The 24,382-nt window shown below is 34.3% G+C and overlaps 1 protein-coding gene across 1 annotated transcript in view; it reads right to left on the bottom strand.

Moving 5' to 3' along the window:
* LOC126890596 (transmembrane protein 39A) overlaps positions 1 to 24,101 on the bottom strand; it is a 30,853-nt gene extending 6,752 nt beyond the window's left edge. The window contains exons 1-4 of the mRNA XM_050659669.1: positions 23,689 to 24,101; positions 20,738 to 20,880; positions 19,712 to 19,810; positions 12,843 to 13,071 (exon numbers count right to left, since the gene is read on the bottom strand). Coding sequence (XP_050515626.1) covers positions 12,843 to 13,071; positions 19,712 to 19,810; positions 20,738 to 20,880; positions 23,689 to 24,003 — 786 coding nt within the window. The 5' untranslated portion in view covers positions 24,004 to 24,101. The remainder of the gene's footprint in view (positions 1 to 12,842; positions 13,072 to 19,711; positions 19,811 to 20,737; positions 20,881 to 23,688) is intronic.
* Positions 24,102 to 24,382: the final 281 nt, after the last annotated feature.

Below are 24,382 nucleotides of genomic sequence, written 5' to 3'. Positions count from 1 at the left end.
ATTCGATAGAGGTGATACTTCACACTCTTTATTCCTACCTCATGGAGGCCGAATTGATGGGGGTTGCGGGGAACACCCATCTTGAAAGTTATGGAGTTTTGAGTACAGAATTCCTTAATCTGTTCCGAATTATTTTGATTTAAGAAAAAATCATAGAATTCGCGCATTTCATTTTTTGCCCCATGGAAATTTGTGGCATTGTCGCTCCAAATAATACTGGGCGTGGATCTTCTGGCAATAAACCTTTTCAGAGTAAGAATATAGGCTTCTGCGCTTAATCCTGTGACGAGTTCGATATGAACACATTTAGTGCTCATGCAAATGAAATAGGCTACGTATGCTTTGTAAAGCGGTGCCTTCCTCAAATGTGAGGACTTAATTAAGAAGAACCCCCCATAGTCCACTGAGACGACTTGGAAGGGTCTAGTGGGGAGTACACGATCGGGATGCATATCTGCCATCTGTTGAACAGAATTGGGTGTCATGAATCGGAAACAGTTTACACACTTACGAATTAAGCGTTTAATCTGTCTTAATCCGTCAATTGGCCAGTACTTCATTTTGACATACGAAAGTACTGTTTGCGCGCCTGAATGTAATAACTTATGATGAGCTTGAGTCAAGATTAGTTCTACAACTCGACATTTAGAAGGAAGTAGAATGGGGTGTTTTTGATTATACGATATGGGGGCGTGTCGGAGACGTCCTCCCACACGAATCAGCCCATCATTATGTTGTAGGAAGGGGTTGAGTTTACGAATGGCTTTATTGGTCACGAGTTTAGCATTTTTCAATTCAAGAATCTCTTTTTTAAAGTAGATACTTTGGATATACCTGATGATCGCGTGATCAGCGATCTCCATTTCGGGTGGCGTCAATATATCCGTATCTCGTGGAGAGTTATTTATTTTCTTTTTAATATTACTGATGAATCTAAAAAGATAAGCGACAATTCTTTGAATTTTACGAAAAGAAGAAGATTTAGCGAATAGATTTTCAAAGGTGTCGTTGAGTTCGTGATTTGTTGCTATGTTTGAGACAACTAACTTCCTTAATTCAGGAAGATCATCCTGAAAATGAGGAATTTGATGAAGAGAAAAATCGATGGGATTGTCTCTAATAAAGCTAGGTCCGCATAACCAGTCTTCGGTGGTCTGGGGATTATCAAAGACATTTATCCCTCTGGAAGCGGGGTCAGCGATGTTTTCGTGACTTCTGACGAAATGGAAATCACAAGGAAAAGTTTCCAACAAGGAATTGACCTTTTGAATTCTGTTTTGTACAAAAATGTTCCAAATGTGTTTTTTAGAAAGTATCCAAGACAAGGCAATTGTAGAGTCAGCAAAGAGATGAGATGAAGATATACTCAAATTTTTCTTGAAGATGTGAAAAAGTCTATGAGCCAGAGTGACTCCCAACACTATTCCACAAAGTTCCAATTTGGGGATGGTGAGTTTATTTTTTAGCGGAGAAATTTTGTTTTTAGAAGCGATAAGCCGCGACGATACAGAAAAGTCTGAGTATGTCGCTTTGAGATACACACAAGTGCTGTATATTTTTTCCGATGCGTCGGTGAAAATAATTAATTGAACATCAACAACTTTCTTTTGTAAAAGTAAGCATCGAGGTACCTTGACCTCTTCTATAGTTTTGAATGTCGATAAGAGGTTTTGCCAATTTTTCATAATGATGGGTGAGTCAATGGGTTGATCCCAGTCCAATTTCTGGGACCATATTTCCTGTATCAAGAGCTTAGCGTTCACAAGGACAGGGGATAACCATCCTAGCGGGTCATACAAAGTAGCAATGTAGGAGAGAATAGTACGTTTAGTAACAACATTAGCCAATTTGAAGATAGGAGTTTTAAACGAAAAGTGGTCGCGTTCTGAATCCCAGAATATGCCTAAGACTTTATCAGATCCCGTGAAGTTAAGACTGACTTCAGAGACGGGATTTAAATTGTGTTGAGACAGAAATTCTGAAGAACTGCAGTTCCACTTGTGGAGGAGGAAACCATGGGTTTCTAGCAAAGAAGTTAATTGTTCGAAAAGACAACTTAATTCATGAAGACTGTCAGCACCGCTGATCAGGTCATCCATATAGATAGATTCTTGCAGAACACTAGTAGCAAGTTCGTGGGTATGTTTGTTGTTGTCAGCGATGTGCTTGATAACTCTTTGAGCGATAAATGGGCTACTTGGGAGCCCGAAGGGTAATCTTTGAAATTGATAGCACCGTAAAGGCTGCTGAATATTGTCCCTAAAGAGAAAATTTAACAGAAATGTTTCAGTGGGACAAATGGCGATTTGTAGGAACATAGCCTTGATGTCGCCTACTAGTGCGAATTTAAACTGACGAAACTTAGCGAGAATGTCAAAAAGTTCATGTTGGACGACATAACCTTTGTCTATGACGTCACTGAGGGAGATTCCCGTAGACGATTTATTGTTTGGATCGAAAACTATACGAGTGGAAGTAGTAGAGTTGGATTTGAAAACGGGAAAGTGAGGGAGAAAGTAATTAGGTTTACCTGAGTCATTTAGCATTTTTAACGGCACTTGAATTATTTGTCCGTTATTGAGATATTCCGATATAATGTCCTGATATTTTTCCAATAAATCAGGGTTGAGTTGAAAACGTTTCTCGAGACTGAGAAAACGTCTTTTTGCCGAGAGAAACGAATTTCCCATGTCTATATCTTCGATAGGGAGTTTGAGATTGAGTGTGGACTCATATCGTCCATTGGGGAGAACATTAACATGTTTTACAAAATTAATTTCAGCGGGGTGATCATTAATGAGATCGGTGTTCTGAGGAGCGGCTTCTTCCAGCTCCCAGAATTTTTGTAAATGATCGGATAGTTCCTCGTTGGACACTACCGGCTCATTTACGGCGGAAGGAGTGTTATGAGAACAACAAGTAACGAGAGAGTTTGAATAAAATTCCAAAGCCTTTTTAGTATTTTTCGACTTAAGAGCAAAGTCTGGAACTGACCCTGATATCGTGTACCCGAGTAGAGTGCGTTGAAGAACGGGAAGACCTTTTCCCAAACGAATTATTTCAGGTTGAATGATATCGTTATACAGGTCTGCACCGAGCAGGATACCAATTGGGGATGTTACATGGAACATCGGATCACCTAATGGTATCTCTGAGGGTATGTTTAGTTTGCTCGCCGAAATAGAAATTTGAGGAAGCGGATTTGTTATCTTTGGGAGTACAGAGCACGAGATGTCAAAAGGAACGTCGTTAGCGACAGCGAAAATTGTTGTATCTACAATAGATTGAGACGAGGATGAGGTGGAGTTAATTCCATTGATCCGTAATTTTCCATCTCTAGTGGTGAGTGACAGTTCCTTTACGAGGTCAGCACTAATAAATGAAACCTGTGAGGCCGAGTCTAAAAGTGCCTTTGCGAAGACCCTCTTGCCGCTAGGAGCGACAAGATAGACCTGGAGTGTGCTTAATAACACCAAATGATTATCAAGCGAGGCTGCAGATAGAGCCATTGAATGTGGAGTCGAATTTTGAAGATTAACTTCCGTTTCAGGAGCTCTAACATGTGAGGGCCCCTGTTGTGAATTACCCTGTGTATGGGAGTTATTTGAGATAGCGGTTTTATTATGATTATTTGAGTTGTGTTGGCCAACAGCCGCGGAAGGGTTACTATGACCCGTTTTGTCGAAATGGAGCAACGTGTGATGACGAGATTTACAAACTATGCAAGAGAATTTGGATTTACACTGATCGAGCATGTGAGACCCAAGACAATTAATACAAAATTTATTTTGTTTGACAAAACTAAAACGTTCTTTAGAATTCAACTGCTTGAACTGAGGACAAGAGTAGATCGAGTGAGAGTCGTTGCAATAGGAACATTTCTTAGGACCTAAGCGAGGCGAAAGGTTACTGGTAGAAGTGTCTGAGGCTAGGTGTAAAGAGTGTCTGGAAGTAGTAGTCGATTTTGGTTTTGATTGAGATTGAATATTCTCAAGATGAACAACGCGTGTCTCGATTTCCCCTAGAAAATGGACAAAATCAGGGGTAGCTTGGCTACCACCGGATTGGAACTCAAGAGCCCTAATGGTAGGTGCGTCGAGTTTCTGAGTAGCGATATGTATGAGAAGTAAATGCAAGAGATCTGAAGGGGGCCTATTCAAGTTCAATAGGGCCTTGAAATTATTTGACATGACCGTATGAAAATTTCTTAATTGTGAGTGATTTGCGTTTCCAGAAATAGGAGGCGCATCAAGAATTTGAGAGATGAGAGTTTTGATAAGCGATTTAGAGTTGGCGTACCTTTGTGTCAGGTTATCCCGGGCTATTTTGTAATTGTCACCTGTGAGTGGGATATGCTCGAGAAGCGTCAAAGGCTCGGAAGTTAGAAAACTTTTGAGGTAAATGAGTTTTTCCAGATCACTTAATGTAGTATCAGATCCTATTATTGTATCAAAGGTCTCAATGAATGAATTGTATTCAGTAACTAAGCCACTAAATGGTTTTAACTGAATACGAGGGAGGTTTACTGTTCGTTGCCTAGCCATAGACTGTGAGGTTAGAGAAGAATTAGGGTCAAATTGGAGGGAGGGGGTAGCAGTCACATTAGAACTTTCAATGACCTCTAACCTTTCTTCCAATAGAGAAATTGTATCCAAATATTTATCAAAAACCACAGAGGAATCAGTAGAGGGGGTAGGTTCCTCGGGGATCGTCTCCAGCACATTTTGAGCATCGCGGAAAAGTCCGTAAGAATGTTTGAGTTGTGAAATTATTTCACGAATTTTATATTTGTTTAGAGAATTAAGAGTTGTGGGAACCGAATCAGCCAACTTGGTTATATCAAGTTTTGCGGTGAGCCTCTGTCGGTTATATTTTGATCGGTCAGCCATGTTGCGAGAATGTGAGATTAGATAGATTATTTGCAAATGTCTAAACCTATAAATCGATGCGAAAATGAGAGAATATGTACAATATATTATATATTACACGTTTAATAGTGTGAGATTGGCTTAATAGTATCACCCTGTATGAGCGCAGATTAGTATATGAAATGCAAAACTATAAAATTTCAAAATATATGCAATTTTCCAAAATGGGTATTTTTCAGCAAGTGTGAGACACCCTTAACAAGTATTTAAATTAATTAAATTGAAGGAAAAAACAATTATTTATTTTCTATAGTTTTCTAGAAGTGTAAAATGAGCTTAAGCGAAGCTAAATGTAGCAAAAACTTACAATTTATGCAAGAAAACAAAATTATTTTTAATAATTTTTGTAACCTGTGAACCAGGCTTAATCGGATTCAAAATTATAAATTTAATTTAAATCAAAAGGTTGAACAAACAATGTTAAAATTATAACACCCGTACTATCAGCCAAGAAATGAGTACACTTTTTGTATACTATAAACAGAAAAATATATTTACGAAAATAAAATAATGTAATATATGCAAATATTTTTTCATACAAACAAAACGACTCCTTTATTTGAACAAAGCAAGTAGTTTCTGAAATTGCACGTGTAGACCGGGCTTAACAACCTACCAGCTATTGTAGAGACGTGCTGGGTTAAATACTGAGAATTTGAGTGCAGAAAGAGAGGAATATTTTATTTTTGTGCCGGGGCGGCGTGGCTTGGAAATTTCCAAATGCAACAGAAAGACACTATAAATGAAAAACCGTTATTCTCAGAATAGAGATTATCAAAATATGCAAATACGAAGGACCTTGAGGATTTAATTAATAAATAATTAATATGATACGGCTCGATGGAACAGAAATGTTTAGGCAATACGTAAAGTATCCTTAACAATAGTAACCTATACTTATTGTACGGTTATAGAGTATATTCCCATAGGTAAGCTGGTTAAGAGTAGATAACGATTTTTCATATGTAATTTAAAGTATTATCTGCATAAATGGCACAAAGAATATTTGCTACGAGAGGTATATGGTTCAAAATGCATACAGTATCACGACTAATAAGTTATGTTCACATACATGTAGAGTACTTACAGTTTTATTCCTTGATGACGTGTCACATCAGAGCTCTGATTGAATTCCATAATCCATTTGGTTCATTTGTAAGGCACTCACTAATACGCTAAATAAATCATCGTCGATAATACTGAGCAGATTGAATTATCTGAGCGGTATAAAACGATAGCAAAAAAAAGCCGGTAAAATGCGGCCTTTTTACGAATAGCGGGAGCGTCGATAGATTAGAGATGATTCTCGTTAGGAAGCTTTTGACGATCTGCCCCGGCGAGGGGTTCAAATGCGAGTCTCAACAATAACCTGGAGTTTCCAGAAAGGTTACATAAATACTACTTGAATTTTAAGTAATCAGTAGTACAGGGGCGTAACTAATTATTTTAGTGAGCCGTGTATAATATATTTATTGTACAATTATGTAGTATAGAAAGGAGCTACAACGTTAACGGGGTTTTATTATTTCATATGGTCAATGAATCTCTATGTATGAAAAAACCGCGGAGTGCTACCATTTAAAGGGGTGCGTTTTTGAGAAATACGTGAATTAGTCCCTGGGCACAGGTTACATTAGGGTGAGTTCTATGCACTTTTGGTACAAACACGTCTACATAAAAGTTGTTCCTGGTTAAATTTCTTATCTAAATATAATTTTTTAAAGTCAAAGATACTTTTTTTACAAAATATATTCAAAAGAAAAAGCACAAAGAAACCCAAAAGAAAGAAATTTTGTTTTTTGTCCCATAACTTTTGTCCACGGGGATATAGGTATAGACATTGCTTCACAGAAAAAAAAAACTTACATATTTTGGCTTTAAAATGATGTTTGGTAGAGGTCATTAGGATTTACAGTTTTCGAAATATGATTTTTCAAAGTTCGCCACTCACAGCAATTTTGGGCAATTTTCCTTGTTATTTCGCAAATATTGTTCTGTAACTTTTTTCTACGTAACTTTAGGCATATGCAATGGTACATGTAAGAGGAATAGAAATCAATTACCTTTAAAATGTTCTACGGTATAATGTTGTACGGCTTCTTTTAAAGAAGTTATCTTTTTCAAGACTTTATACTTTTAACGAGTTTTTATATTTTTCACGATTATTTTTTAAATTTCCCATTATAACTTTGTTTTCTTCATTTAGGTATATATTATATAATAAAAAAGAAAGCTTATTTTGTTTACTTTAAAATGGTGTATTATAAAAATTCTAGGATTATTTTTGAATAAGATATGCTTTTTCAAAATGTAATAAGTGCTTGCAACCATTTTTGATTTCAGGATTATTTTTTAAATTCCTCATTATAACTTTTTTATGTGATTGTGTGTTATGATTGAATCTTATTTTTTATAGGTAATACTTTGGATCCACTTGACTCGGCCGGGCAAACTTCAAAATATGGATTAATTCCAATATTTACTGTCAAAGCTACTGCACCACAAGTTTGTTTGAAAAAATAGCATGTAAATGTACCCAAGGATGTACAAAAAACTACGGTTGTAGTTTGTAGTAATATAGGAATTAGCTATTCAATATTCTGCAAAGGGTGCATGTCCAGGGGTACTAATTGTGGGAACTCTAAGATAACTGAGGTGTCAGAAAAAGATATTGAAGCTAATGCTAACGAAGAGATAAACTTTGATTTTGAAAATTTTTTAAATGTCAACGTTTAAATAATTTTAACTAAAGTGATGTTTTCTAAGACTAATGTTTATGTAATTTTTGTAAAAGAAATAATTTTAAATAATACACGTAAAAAAATATCACAGAATCACTCGGTTTCCATTACATATTTAAATATACAGTGGGTGATCATATTATTAGAGCCACCTCAGAAAATTTTACTTTTGTTTAATAATGGTATGTACGTTTTTTCTTTATACGGTCCACGTTGCCTTTGAAACTTTAGAAATGGATGCTATGTTTCTGTTGGAGTGATTAGTATTGAATATTAAAGAACGATTAAAGTTTTTATTTCTGCTATTTTCCTTGGTAAGATGTCTTTGGATTTCCCATGATGTTCTGGTACAACTACTGTAACGAACGCGCAATTTTTACTAAATTCACAAAAAATAGTATAGGACTGTCAGAATATCACTAGAGAGAGAGAGCAATGGAAACTCACAAAGTTTATTATAACTCTAAACACCAAGAATACAAAATAATAGGCACACGAGTTGCAAGCTAGGCTGGGCAGCACTGACAAGCAATGGCATCTGAGTCACGCATTGCCACACATGCATGTTGCCACTATTGTCAGACTATTTATTGCACTTTCATAAAGTGTAACAAGACAGCCAAATGGAAACAAATTAATTAATATATGATACAGCTCAATTATACAGGGTGAGTCATGAGGAACTCTACATACTCGTACCTCTTATAGACCCAAACGCACTAATTTTTTAAAGCCGGACCTGATTTTTTTCTAGTTTGAATAAATCAGTTGATTAGGTGGTAATAGTGTAACGATTGACCAAAATAAGAAACACATCGATGTGACCGTTCAAAAATTATGACGAATACAAATTTTCTTTCAAAATGCGAAACTCGCCCTGTATATTAAAAAACAATGGGAGCAGACACTTTTTAATGGTCATTTGTTATTCCCCATAGGAGCCTCTATACAAGGTAGGAGTATGTACAGTTCCTCATGACTCACCCTGTATACCCTTCCTCTCTAAAACATTGAAGTTTATTAGGTGGCTCTAATAATATGATCACCCACTGTAGATGATACACCATTTTAAAGAACAGAAAGTAAGCCCTCTTTATTGAACAATATATAGTATATTCATGTACAAGAAAAAAAAAGTTATAATGAGAAATTTCAAAAATAATCATAAAAAATGTAAAAAATAATATTTTTTTATATTAGGTATTAGATAATATACGATATAATATTATATTATATATACTATATATAATATATAATATATTATATAATAATATTAGTTTATTTTTATATTATATGTATTATAAAAAATCGTTAAAAGTATAAAAGCTTGAAAAACAATAATCTCTTTAAAAAAAGTCGTACAACGTTATACAGTAGACCATTTTAAAGGTAATTGACTTCTATTCCTATTACGTGTACTATTGCATATACCTAAAGATACGTAGAAAAAAGTTACCGAACAATATTTGCGAAATAACAAGGAAAATTGCCCAAAATTGCTGTGAGTGGCGAACTTTGAAAGACCATATTTCGAAAACTGTAAATCCTAATTACCTCTGCTAAACAAAATTTTAAAGAAGAAATATGTAGGTTTTTTTCTGTAAAGAAATGTCCATACCTATATCCTCGTGGACAAAAGTTATGGGACAAAAAACAAAATTTCTTTCTTTTGGGTTTCTTTGTGCTTTTTCTTTTGAATATATTTTTGTAAAAAAAAGTGTCACTGACTTTAAAAAGTGATATTTAGATAGAAAATTTAACCAGGAACAATTTTTATGTAGACATGTTTGTACCAAAAGTGCATAGAACTCGCCCTAATGTAACCTGTGCCCAGGGACTAATTCACCCATTTCTCAAAAACGCACCCCTTTAAATGGTAGCACTCCGCGGTTTTTTCATATATAGATGATTGAAGGCAAGTGAAGACAATTATGTTTTTACGTTTGATCTAGAAAAGGCACTTCCTTTTCCAAAATTGAGTGGCTTATTACAACTGAGGGTTCTAGAGGGTCCCAGGAAATAGCAGCATGCCTTGTAAAGCACCTTAAGCAAAATGCTTCTAAACATAAACACATAATCATGTATTCCGTTTGTTGTACAGGGCAGAATCGAAATATAAAATTATCCTTAGCTCTCCACAAACTTGTGCAAGGCCCTGATATGAAAGTTGATCATATTGATCACAAATTTCTTGTGTCAGGACATACAGTAGGAAAAATGAAAGAATACCCACGAACGAACATATAAAACACGCTGTATTTTCCTGTCGCCGTGTCACACAAAAAATTGGCAAGCGCAAGTACATGTAATAATTATTATTACATGTACTTGCGCTGGGCAATTTTCTTTGTGACACGGTGACAGGAAAATACAGCGTGTTTTATATGTTCGTTCATGGGTATTCTTTCATTTTTCCGACTGTAGCTATCTTCCAAATGATGCTGATTTTGGTGATTGAAAAAAAAAAGCAAAAAAGAAAGAATTTATTTATGGTCCCAGTGACTGGGTGGATATTGTAAAAAATTCTAAAAACGCAAGTGCGTTTCTGGTCACTGAAATAAAGAGAGAAGAGTTTTTATCGAAAAAAAAATTGGAGGATCATATTACCAACAGAGAAATTGATATAAATGGTCAAAAAGTTAACTGGTTACAAATAAAATGGTTACGGTTCAGCAAAAATAAACCAAACTCTATATTTTATAAACAAACATTGCAGGAATGGGTTGAATTCGATGAAATTGATATTTCAAAACCGGCATCAAAGAGAAAGCCTCAAATTTTGTCTAATATAGTTCAAGATCTTTTGTATTCTGAGCGTAGGCCAGTGAAGCAAATTAAAAAGAAACACATGTTTGATCTCTTGAAGTTTATTCCACCACATTATCACTCATTCTACAGAAAGTTGCCGATAATAAACCAAACGAGAGCTGCCTCAGCAAGGGAAAACGATTCAGAATTATTATCAGATGCTGAAGAATACATCGATTAAACAATATTATATACTCAGTTGTGGGCATTTCACGTAAGTCAATATTTTTGGTTAAAAGTGGTTATTTTTAAAAAATAATGAAAGTTTTTTAGTTTCCTTGTTTGTATTTATAAATATAGTACTTATATTATCATAAATAAAGACGGTTTATTCATTTCTAATGACTCCATATTTTTCTGCAACTATTTGCACAAACATCTTATTATCTCATTTTAAACATTTACTGACTTACACCGATTGGCTTCTGAGGCATCGATATACTGAACTCTGGTTCAGTGTCGTTGGCCAACATGTAAATACTTACATTAAGCAAACAATCTAAAGTCTCGTGTTAATATCTTAAGGCGAGCACCTAGATCGTCTCAGGCCTTATAACCTTCTTATGGTTTTCTATTGAATTAATGAATGTTAGCGATTACTTTGGAAAAATTTTATCTGTTCTCTTCTGTTCTTACTGATCATCATCATCATCGTCAACCTGTACGCATACACTTCTGGATAACGTCTCCCTTCAGGTCTCTGGCTTCAGGTCGTCAGTTCATCTAGTTGATGGGGTCCTCTGCTCCGTAGTGCTTCTTGCCGTGGCCACCACCCGACAATAGGTTTTGTCTGATAATCTGGCGACGTATCCAGCCCAATTCCATTTTAGCGATGCTATTCTTTCGATAGCTTGTATTGTTTTTGTTCTACGACGTATTTCTTCATTTGGGATTCGGTCTCTCAGAGAGACACCCAACATCTCGAACTCTATAGGCCTCTGAGTCACGCGATTCTTGTTCACTACTTTTTTGTGAATGTTAATGTTTCCGCTCCATAAGTGAGTAAGGGTAACACACACTGAGGTGATCAAAGATCTTCCTTTTGAGGCATATGGGCAACTCCTATTTAAATACATAGTTTAATTTACTCAACGCTATCCAGGCTAATCATATGCGACGTGTTATGTCTCCTTTCTTGTATAATAAAATACTAGATTGTTCCATTGAGAAGGTGTTTTCCCTGGTAGATGCATTCGGTAAAAAGTTTGGCCATAGCCTGGATATGTAATTTTATTCCCACCTTGTTAGATCGCCTCCATCACTACACCGTAATCGTCAGGAGATTTGTTATTTTCTGACAGTCGTTTTGATTTCGTGTGGTGTTATTTCTGGCATCAATTCTCATCCGTTTTTGAATGTAACATCCATAGGTAACCTCCCTTCGACTCATACGACTGCTTTCTGCTTCCAATATAAGCTTTCTCTGTTACATAGGTCTCTACCACCAATGCTTTTGCTTCTTAATACATTCTAAAGCCTTTTCCTAATTGATGAAAGCCTCATCTTACATTAGTCACGAAATTTTTGGAGAAGAACATTTAAGCCAAAAGGTACCTCACGTGTACTCATCGCATTTCTAAATCCAAACAGGGTTTCATCTGAGTCTCTTTAGCAATAACTTCTTCTTCCATGAATAATGCGACGAAAAATTTTCAATGGGTAGCTCATCAGACTATTTAACGTGTATTCATCGCATCTTTTTGCCCGTTGCTTCTTCAGAATTGCTATAAAAATATTTCACCAGTGGTATACTTACACGTCATTAAAAAGTTTAACTAGAGCGCTGATGGTGTCTTTTTGTAACATTTTTAAGAGTTCAGCTGGAATGTTGTCTGGTCCAGTTGCTCTCTTGATTTGGTTGATTTTATTGCATGAAGAACTTCAGATTTTAAAATTTCAGGCCATTTTTTATTTACACTGCACTGTATGTTTGCCCAATCATCTTGGAACAACTGAGCTATATAATTATTCCATGTTTCAGGTATTTTTCGGATCAACAATAACGTTTCGTGCATTATCTACTATAGTACATATTAGTGTTTTCTTATTATATAGGGCAGCTACTTCATAAACTTTCTTGTGCATATTTAACATGTCATGTTTCTTTTCTAATTCTTCCATTTCTGAATATCGATCTGCTATCCAGTTTTTTAGCAGTTCTTATTTTGTGTTCCATTCATTTTCCTGATATTCTAGAAAAAAAAAAGATGGACACGTATTTTACTGTTAGGTGTTTTATGTTTAAACAACCATTTTATCCCAAGACAAAAATTTCTATTATAGTTGTAAAATCGAATCTATTTGCAATTAAAGAACAAAATATTAGTCATTTCACAGAAACTGTTTCATAATGAATTCTTCTTACCTGAGCAAAACAACAAGGAATGAATCCAGCGTAGTATGCGTTACAGATAGCAGTAAATAGAATGTCTTTCATTCTAGCATTAAAATTGGCTACAAGGTTCTCAACTTCTTTTCGTATTTCTAGAGCACTTGAACTACATGCATGCAGAGGAGGATTGGCGGAACTCCATTTGACTATTTCGAAAAAGGGATGGACATTCCGACCAAAGAATACAAAGTAAATCAGGAATCTAAAAGGAATACATACATTTTTATTTATTTATTTATTTTCAACGGGCTGCTGCCCAATATACGTTTATAATATAATATTTTAAAATACTTATGTGTGTCAATAATTATTAAAATATAATAAATTAGTTATAATAATACAATAAAATATAAATATCACAGATTAACATATCACAACAATGACTATCTATTCCACAACTACTCAAATAAACATACGCCTGAGGCCCGAAATGAATTCAGCTTTCGGTGCAAAAAAATCTAGGACAGGGTGAATATTTGCCCATCTTAGTTCTCGAGATAAAAAGTTGTTATAAGCATAGTTGGTCTTGTGAATAGGAACATAGAAAGTTTGGTTTAATCGTGTTCTGCGGAGAGGTACATGGAGACCAACCTGCTCAAGTAACTGAGGACACAAAACTGTTGAATTAACTATGCCATAAAGCATCTTTGCATCTTTAATTATTCGTCGGTTTCGCAATGAGAAAATGCCAAGTTGGGTTTCAATTTGATGATAATTTACTTGATTTAACTCAAAAGGTATACCCAGTTTGGTCGAAGAGCTAGCCACGTTTTCGAGAAATCATTTTAAGACGGCTGATTCTTTCATATATTGTTCCCTATGCTTCCTCGAACACCGTACCGGCCATCTGGCTGCTGATACAGGTTGCGTTCATTACTGCGCAGCACACTTGTACAGGTAAACACAAAATCAGGGCGATTGATTAGTGTGGAAAAGCTTAGTAGATCCGCTATAGTAATAGATAGCAATAAAAGTTAATAACAAAAATTGTAGCTAACTTTGCGCTTCACATTACAAAATTAGTTAGAATGTTACAGGGTGTTCGATAACATAGTGGCAGACCAAACTTTTGTTTATTTAAATGGAACACCCCATATTTTATTTTATATTCGAAATCTTCTTAACTTCCCCATCACAAAAATATAAAGGTTTGTTATGTTATACAGGGTATTTACAGAGTTATAACCAATGTTCTATGAAAATCGTAATAAGTTCAGCTCCCTGTATAAATAAAAATAGGCATGACAGCAATGGTTTATTGGTGCCATATTTTTTTGTTGATTGTCAAAATTTATAAAAATAGTTGATATTGCTAATTTTCTTTATATCGAATACAGGGTGAGTCAAAACGCAAGTACATTATTTTCACAGTAATTTTAAATAGAACACCCTAATTAATAACTTGCTCTGAAAAATGAAAATATCTCGAAAACTGACAAATTTAGGCATAGGGAATATTATACAAAAATTAAAGTACGGTAATGATATTTTTCGATAGTGATATAAAATACAGGGTGTTCCCCAAATGCGAACCCTGAGGTACTCCTGAATGAACCTTAATCTCACTGGAAACAAAATCCCTGATACGCACCATCTGAACTCGGTCAATCAAGTATGTTCTCAGCCACTCAAGAAGTGTACCATTAACACCCATTTGTTTAAGTTTAAATATTAAAATATTATGGTTGACCCGATCGAAGGCCTTGGAGAAATCGGTGTATAGTGCATGTACCCTACAGCCCCTCTCCAAGGCCTTCCTGAGGAAGTCCACAAACACTAGTAGATTACATTCGGTTGATCTGCTATTCCGAAATCCAAATTGTTGGTCTACTAACTGTATTTCAAGTGAAACTTTAAGATAGTCACATACATAACTTTCAAATATCTTTGGTATTACACTAATTATACTAATGGGACTGTAATTATTCACCAATGAATTGGCAATGAAAGTACCATTGGTTATAATAAGGCTCTGGAACTGTTTTCTTGTGGCATGTCTAGTGATGCAAAATTTCCGGGAAGATGCAAACGCCGGAAAGTTTCCGGAAACTTTCCGGGAATATTGGAAACTTTCGGAAACTTATGGGAATATTGTATTTTTATTTAAATTATTATAATAAACCATACAAATCAGTAGTTATTTTTATTTATAGTTGTAATATTCCGACTACAGAAAAAATCTGTTAAAAATTAAACGTCCAAACTTACGTCCTTTACTTAAAATTTAATTAACTTAATTTAAAAAATACTCTGAATATTTGTTATTAGTCATTATAATTAAAACTAAAACAGTTATTTTATTTAAAAATGTTTTCTTTTTTCTAATTTAGATAAGCATTCGTTTCCTCAGACTGGGAAGTAATGGAATATTTTCGGCAAAAATATTTTCTATATCCTTAAATGCCTGGACAACCTGGGATATTTTAAACATATTGCCTTCCAATCAAGTAATCCATTTCACAATTGGTGTTAGCACAACTGCTACTTTTTGCAACTTTATCCAAAATATTTCATCCAGACAGTTTCGTTTAATATTCCGTTAACATTTTTGATGTTCTCCCTCTATGACCATAAGCATTTGTAAAGCACTTTTAGACGCAATAAGGCTATTTATACAGTTAAGGATTGAACCCTACCTAGTTTTTACAGGAATTTTTAATGATATAACCTTATTGTACTTTTGAAGCTGGATTTTACTAAATCGGGCAAGAGATATTTGGGAACCTAGTAGTTACATTTTTATTATAAAAATAATGAAGCTAATATTTCAATTAAATTAAAATTAAAATCAACAAATCATTTAACCACGAAAAGAAACTAAAAACAATTGGCAGTGGTGTAGGTTAGCCGGTCGTGTGAATTAAATAGAGCTACTTCCACGTAAATTCACGTCACGTCATGTCACTGACTCTTATGTCCAAAAGGCTCTTGGAAATATTCTCAAAAGTTTTCTGAAATATTATGGAAAGTTCTCGGAAATATTATGGAGAGGTCTCGGACATATTCTCGAAAGTTCTCTGAAATATTCTCAAGAATTTTCCATTGAAAGTTTTCGGGAATATTCGCAGTTAGGAGAAAATTTTCTCGACTCACATCACTAGGCATGTCAAGTTAAATATTGTGTTTATATGGGATTAGCAATGACAATTACATTTTTACCTAAGACATTTACCGTTTCTAATGCGGGAGACATTTGTAAGTGCAACAATTTCTATGCGCAACCCCACTATGTGCCACCTCTCCGACGGAATCAAGGAGTGATGGCTGATGGCTATCGAGAGTGTACAAGAAGAGAAAGGAGAATCATGAAATCAGTTAGACTCGGTTTCACGTACTGAACTGGGAAGGAACTCAAACGGCAGTTATGCAATGGGAGTTGGAACTCTGCCGTGGCAAAGGTACTTTGGACTGAAAAGATGCTTTGCCGGAACTGTAATGGCAGTGAGCAGTAGCTACCATCTCCGACCCGTAGCTGGTGGAAGGGTAGCTGTGTGTCGATGTTTGATTGTGATCACACTGGATTGAAGTGTGATGGGCTACGAGTCTGTGTGTGTAATTATGTAAATAGATTGATTCCGTGTAGCGCGATGGCTATTGTATATGCTGTGTTGTGTATTGTATTATTCTAATATTGTTATGTTTTTGATGACGGTAATAAATACAATAATTTTATTTTTCTTTTGCAGACCTCTGCCTAGTGAGCTTGCTTCGGAACGGGTCAAAGATAGAATGCTATTTTATTTTATGATTTTAAGTTTAGACTGAATATAAATATCAGGGGGCCATAATTTTCAAAAATCTATGGGTCAAAAATGACACTAAACACGACTCCCCACCCCACCTCCAGGTGGTGGAGCGGGGGGGTCGTGTTTAGTGTCACTTTTGACCAATAGATTTTTGAAAATTATTTATTTATGTATTGTTAATAAACGGGGCAAGCCCATTGAAAAAAAAATATACAATTAAGCAACATTTATAAAAATTACAAACAAACTAAATAAAATACAAAATCATAAAATAAATATGTACAATTTTTATATAGAATTACAATTAAATTTAACGCTTCAGAGATTGTTTAAAGGCGCTTAAGGGCAAGTTAAAAAAATCTGTCTCATGAGGCAACCGATTAGCATGAGCAAGAAGTCTGACCAGACCTATATTCACAGAATAATTAGTTCGACGAAATGGAATATGAAATAGTGTATTCTCACGAAGGACACGGGAAGGAATGTGGAAACAAACCAATTGAAGCAGTTCAGGTGAATGTATAATTCCATTAACCAATTTAAAAATGAAGATGAGATCGAAATTAACTCGTCTAGTAGACAGAGGATCAAGTTCTAAGTATCTCATCATATCAGAATATGAATAAGGTCTGTGTAATTTAAAGGCACAGTGCATAAAGAACCGTCTTTGCACTCTCTCCAACTTTTGAACAGAGGATTGGACAAAGGGAGACCAGATTATAGTGGAATTTTTAAGTTGAGATCGGACCAGAGAACAGTAAAAAATTCTCAGCGAAGAAATGTTATGAAAATCCCTTGTATGCCTCTTAATAAGCCCTAGCTGCCTAAGAGCCTTATTACAAATACAATCAATATGCAAATTAAAGGATAAGTCTCTCTGAAAAATGACACAGATCCTTGACGCTAGTGACTCTCTTAATCAAAAAACCATCCAAATTGTAATCGAAATCTACCATTTCCACTGATCGATGAAACTGGATAACCTGACACTTGTCACGATTAATGACTAATCTGGTGTTGGAGCACGCCAAATAGAATTCTATTTTACTGACGTCACGTTGCCTAGCAACCGTCGATTCCTCCATTATGAAATTCTATTTTGTGACGTCAGCAAAATAGAATTCTATTTGGCGTGCTCTGGGCCCTGTTATTATCATACCAATTAGCAAATAAGTCGAGAGATTTCTGTAGCCTAGCATAATCAGAGTAATCCCGAACAAAACAAAACAACTTTATGCCATCGGCATATGCCAACACTTCGCAGCCAGTCAATGATTTAATAGCATCGTCAATAAAAACTGCAAACAATAAAGGTCCCAAGTGGGACCCCTGAGACACTCCTGAGAGTGGAGAATACTCATTAGAAGTGAAACCATTCAGTTTGACACATAAAGGCCTGTGCCGCAAGTAAGTTTTCAACCAGCAAAGAAGTTTACCACTCACACCAAAACATTCCAATTTATGCAATAAAAGGCAATGATCTACTTTATCGAACGCTTTGAACAGATCAGTATAAATGGAATCCACCTGTAAACCGTCCGCGAAAGCATTTACAATATGATCCGTGTAAAGAAGAAGGTTGGTCGAAATAGAACGGCCAGGCAGAAAACCATGTTGAGCAGTATGTAGTTGATCTTTCAAATTATCCGTCAAGAAATCAATTATCAGGGCTTCAAAAATTTTAGGAATGGCAGAAAGAATTGTTATTGAACGATAATTACAAACAAATGACTTATCGCCAGATTTGTGAATGGGTTTCACATGGGCTTTCTTAAACTGTGATGGAAAATGGCCCTCTGCCAGGGATCTGTTAAAAATAAGCCATAATGGTCTACACAAAGAAAATGAATATTTCCTTCAAAACAAGTTCGATGTCATATCAGGGCCAGGGCCTTTACTAGTATCAAGATTATCCAAGCAGTCCAAAAATTTAGTTATTTTAACAGTAAAAGAGTGAATAAGGCAGCGATTATTGAACATGTATTTTTCAGTTTTTTGATCTGATGTTCATTTCGCAAAATATTCTACTGTTTCGCTACTATTGGGACACCCTGTATAATTGTGATTATAAAAGATATCATATAAAGTTATTTACAAACATAATATGCCATTTTATATTTCACACTATAAAATTATTATTTTTGTAACTACAGGGCGTAATATATTGTCAAGATGAACAGAACAGACTGTTTTAACTTCTTCATGTACTTTTTCCTTTCAGAACGTTGGTTACCATCATAGCTATCTTAATGTCGACGCACTATTGACACACCCTGTAAGTATTATATGCTGTGGAGTTTGCAGCACTATGTATCATTCAAAACTTCATGAATTTTGGAAACATGCATGCCTGATAAAAAAAAATTAATCCAAAAAACATTAACTATTTGGATTTCATACTGAATTCAATGTAAAATATTAAAAACTACTGATAGAAGAAAAATAATAAATACTCCAACTAGTATACTAGTGCAAAAGCTAGTGTGACTCTGTCTTTCAATGAGAAAGCACTGCAGACAAATAAATGTTTTTAGTAATGTCAGATTTCATAGTTTTGTTCGTAGATTGACATCACCAAACGAGTGAGAATGGTTCATGAAATTTTGTAATACCAATACAGAAGTACTGATATATTGTCCTTTTCATGATCATTTCTCAGTGCGTAACAAATGATAGGAAAAAGGGTAAGTCCGTGATAATACACATTTATGACATTTATATTCTAACATGACATTTTAGTTAAATCTGACAGTTGTCACATTTTATTTTCAATTTGGAATAAAAACAAATCAAATGTGTTTCTTGCATTTATAAAATGGTATTTTCTTTGATTTGTATAGTCTTATAAATTATACAGATTATATTTGTAATATTATCTAATTAAAAAAAAATTATTTTTTTATTATGGCGCCATCTATCGACAACTAGAATAACTAGAATAAATGTTATAAAAATGTCACCGACGAAATGTAATCACCGACGTGCCTTTTTTTGTCACATACAATTTAATGCGTTAGAAAGAAATCGAAAAACTGTGACGCACTGAAAGATGATCATGAGAAATACTGTAGTAGGTATTTATAAAGATGTACTTACGGATAACATAAATATAAAATCTTCTCCAGCTTGTGATTCTGCATCACAAGGACCAAACAAAACCCCAACATCATAAAAACTTTGGTAAATAAAAAGAATCTAAAAAATGTAATAACACTTCAAAACAATAATATTTTTAAAACATTAAAAGGGAAAATCTCAGATATTGGCTGTATACCATAGTTTCAACAAACTTACAAAGAAGTAAAGAACTTACATAATAGTAGATAGTACTAGACTAGACTAATGTATGATAGAAATCCAAATGGATTATAAATTTTTAAAACGTTTTTGATTCAGTTGGACACCATCAGTGAAACATCTTGGCAGTAGTAGAAACTAACTAAATTATGATGTCACGATGTTGATGTTAAAGAATTCACCTTAAGGGAACATAGATGTTCCTGATTGAAAAATGGACAGTTCGCCTGATGAATGAAACAAGAAAAACTGAGCAAGCACAGCTTTGTACTAGTCTAAAAGTTTATGATGGTGGTTAGAAAGTGGAAACAAACAACAGTTGCTACATCAAGTATTTAAAAAAATTAGTGAAGTAGACTCTAACCCCAGTTTCACACACTAAGAATTTGAATGTGCGGTTGGTAGAACACATGATGACAATGCAACAGCAGCTCGAGCAATACCATGGTAACTTTCACATAACACAGCAACTTCACCGAATGTTCCAACCGTCATGTAATGAGAAAGGTACCATATTATTGCTCAAGCCACTCTTGGAATGTTATCGTACGTTTCAAACATCACAAGTTCAAATTCTTAGCATGTGAAACGAAAGTTGCACCGCCCAGAACATGATGCTGCTAGTATATCGAGAATTGTGTATTATCAGTGACAAATATGGACCTTTAATTTAATTTAAATTGTGTTTGTAGTTAATTAGTTATTAAGGAATATGTTGTTTAAATGTTATTTGATTATATTTTATGGTTTTCTGTAAATCCTTCATTAATATTTTTTGGAAAACTTCTGTTTCATACATTACAATACTGTCTAACACCTGCTTACCTAAAAGTATGTAAAAATTCCTGTTCAGGTAATGTAGTAATCATGACCTTTTTCACTACTACACGCATAATAATATAAATAAGTCTTCTGCATAGTGTTATAACAATAAAGGCAACCAAATATGGGTCAATTAAGTAGAAATTCTAAAAATAATAAACATTAGTAGATTGTATGTTGTGTATTTTACAATGTGTATAAATTCTTTTGTGGTACTATGATTTGTTTTTAAACTAGAAGAAGTAATTCAAATTTACTGCCCCATAATGCTTGTTTGTAATTAATCCAACTGCAGGCAAGTTTACTTCACTGTTATGAAATTTTGACAATAATGACATTTATGAAATTTTGACACTATTGGAATTTCATAGGTTAATTAAGTTATATCAGTGATTTTTTGTGTTTCCTGGGTTATTCCTTTAAACTTTAGATTTTTAGTCTGTTTTTATATAAAAAAAAAACAGTTGTTTTTAGAAGTCTTTAGCGATGTATTAGTATAATATACCGTAAAGTGAGGCTACTTTGTGACACATGGTTACTTTGTGACAGTGGCCTCTAAAGTTAAACTTATTAACTTGGCAGAGCCATTAGAAATACTGGAATAATTAAAATGTTTTATTTCAATAGTAGACTATGTGCACTATCTCAGAGACGTGCGGTACATCTATTCAATATGATGCAAGTCTTCGAAATGCCGCCCCTGGATAGGCGCAAAATTTGGCTCCAATGCTTTTTAAATGCATTCATTTTTTTCGAATCCTGAGAAAACTAATTTGAAAAATTTAAATGCAGAATGAAAGATTACATTATAACCGGGCACCGAAAGTCCCTGAAAACTTCTATAATGTTTATTTTAATAAGTTACAGGGGTGACAAAAAAAAGAGAAAATTGTGTGAAAATTACGTCTGATTTTTAATTTCAAATATCTGCTACAACAGAAACTTTTTGTTTATTCTATAAGGGACTTTCGGCCCTCGGTGATAATGAAATCTTTAATTCTGCGTTGAAATTTTTCAAAAATATTTATTGGTTTTCTCAGTATTCGAAAAAAATGAATGCATTTAAAAAGCATTGTAGCCGAAATGTTTTGCCTACCTACGCTCTTAAATAGTATTGAAACTTAACTTTTATTTTTATTAAATGAAACACAAAATGAACCAAAACTTTTACAAAAAACAACATTTACAAAAATTACAATTTTACCCCTGAGTTTAATTTTGGCAAACTCGTCAATCAGATTGGTGTAGTCTTAATCTAAAGTAGCAGCTACTGAGAACTCTATTGAAATGAGTGCTAAATTTTTTATTTTTGTTTGTCTTATGGAGCTTCGTAAAAAGTTTTTAATAATTTTTAATTTTGAAAAACTTCTTTCCCCACTAGCTACCGAGACAGGGACTGTTAATTAAATTCTTAGTGATACAACTACATTTAAGGTATAAAAAAATTACGTTATTTTGGCACAAATACATAGTTCGTAACTTCCAAAGATTTCATGGTATCATTTGGGATATACCACGAAATTCTTCTTGAAAATCATTTGACTCTATATCCGATTCTTTTTCTTTTTCTATTGAATGAAGATTCATACAACATTTTTCTAGTGTTGTATCATCTATTTCCCTCAATTTAAAACTATAATAAAATCTATCAAAAATTTAAATTTTTATGAGTTTCTAGTTTCTAGAAGCGAAAATCGATCAATCAAAGCATTAAGACGATCTCTAAAATATTGATGAAAACATTTATTTTCAATTTATCTTCCACTGTTTCCAGACTTTTCGTAATCAACTTAAATCAAGATATCAACTTATATCAAGATTTTCTGCAAATTTTCATTTGGTCATAGCCAGGACCTCGATTTTTGACCCTTCGCTTCGTTATCGAATGTATTCGCTTCGTATCTGTTTAGTGTACAGATAGCAAATGATCGATAACGAAGCGAAGGGTCAAAAATCGAGGTCCAGATTGTCTGCAACTTTTCATTTTTTCGCTTAGACAAAACATGGCTGTAAAAACATAAATCCATAAATCGAATATGTCAATGTCGGAATAACAAAGAACTTATAGAAAAATATAAGCGTTGTATATATATAATATTTAGACTTTCGGCTGATACTTGGCCCTATGGTTCAATTTATATTTTGTTTTTACTGATTATGCCGCCCCCTTGTGATGCCGCCTGATGCGACTGCCTCATCGCATCATAGCACGGCACGGCCCTGCACTATCTAGGGAACAGTAACCAAAGTTCCTAGTGCAACTTCGCTTGTCATGCCACAGCTGATTTGATCATCGTCAAAACAAGTGATTTTAGGTTGGCGTGAAAACTTTGACTTTTGAAGAAGAATTTTTAGAAGGTATTTCTACCAAAGTAAAATTATATTTTAATACAATATGTTACCTCCATTTAACATTAAAATTTTGTTTGTAAAAAATGTATGGGTGTTTCTTTGTGTCACAGTTAGAATTCCATATAAATATCCCAGAAAAACTTACGTGTCACAAAAAAACCCCCACCCATGAGGCGACTTTGTGACAACTTTTTTGACATTTTCTTGATTTCTGTAATATATAGCACATTGTAGTTGTCACTGAACATAGAGGAAAGATTGAGCTTTCAGATGATATTTTTAAAATTATAATAAACCGAAAGTGTGTGTACTATATCATCACAAAACCTAAAAAAGTGTCACAAAGTAGCCTCACTCCATTAATGGATTCCCGTCAAAGGATGATATGATCAACCAAAAAAGAAGATGTATTTGGTGATTTTTCTAGTGACTTTCTTGGGTGTGAATCTGTCTTTTTAGTTTACTCCTCTTAGTTTAAAAACAAAGCTTACTTTCTGTGAGGTAAAAACCGATAGACAGACAGACAGACATAAAGAGTAATTCATGAATAATTTCATGCATGTTCAAAAATCCGTTGAAACAACTGTACATAAACATCTTACCATTGTTTGATTTGTATATGAGTGTGGTAACCACCAAACAGATCTGTATAAATGTAAAAACTGCAAACCAGTGGAAGCCATAGCAAAAAAACACATCAGGCTCTCGAAGAAAACTTCATTGTCTACCGGTGTGTTCGGGAAAGGAAAATGTTTAGGAGAAGCAGGAGGTTCCAAGGCAGGAAGGGTTGGGACCGATGCTCCAAGTGGAGCGTACCTCTGTCCACAAGGTTCATTTGCAAAACTTGATATGACTGGAGGTGAGATAGGAGTAGCACGTACAACGTTACGAGATACTCTTCTTGCAACTAGGGGCATTTCGCTACAAATTATATATCATATTTAATATAATATGTTTAAATGTCAAAAATGTAAACAAGAATCGCACAAGAATGACAATAAATTGACAGAATGTTGTGACAGCGGCAGATGTTGTGACAGTGACACATGACAGAATATCATTTAAGAAATATAATCCAAGATGGCGCCAAAAAAATTTGTTAGTATAATTAAAATTCATTAAACCGTGTGTTGTGTGTTTAAAATACGTTTTATTTTAGAAATAAATAATATAATTGTTTATATATGATAATTATTATCCTCTTGAATTAGACTAGAAATAATGTTTCTAACTTGTCTTGTATTCCTTAGTTGCGACATCTAACCACACGTATCTGAAATAAACTAAAAGCTTTTA

Source organism: Diabrotica virgifera, chromosome 8 (assembly GCF_917563875.1).
Source record: "Diabrotica virgifera virgifera chromosome 8, PGI_DIABVI_V3a".
Taxonomy (NCBI): Eukaryota; Metazoa; Arthropoda; class Insecta; order Coleoptera; family Chrysomelidae; genus Diabrotica; species Diabrotica virgifera.
Note: the sequence above shows the minus strand (reverse complement) of the source record. Positions and strands in the feature narration are given on the sequence as shown.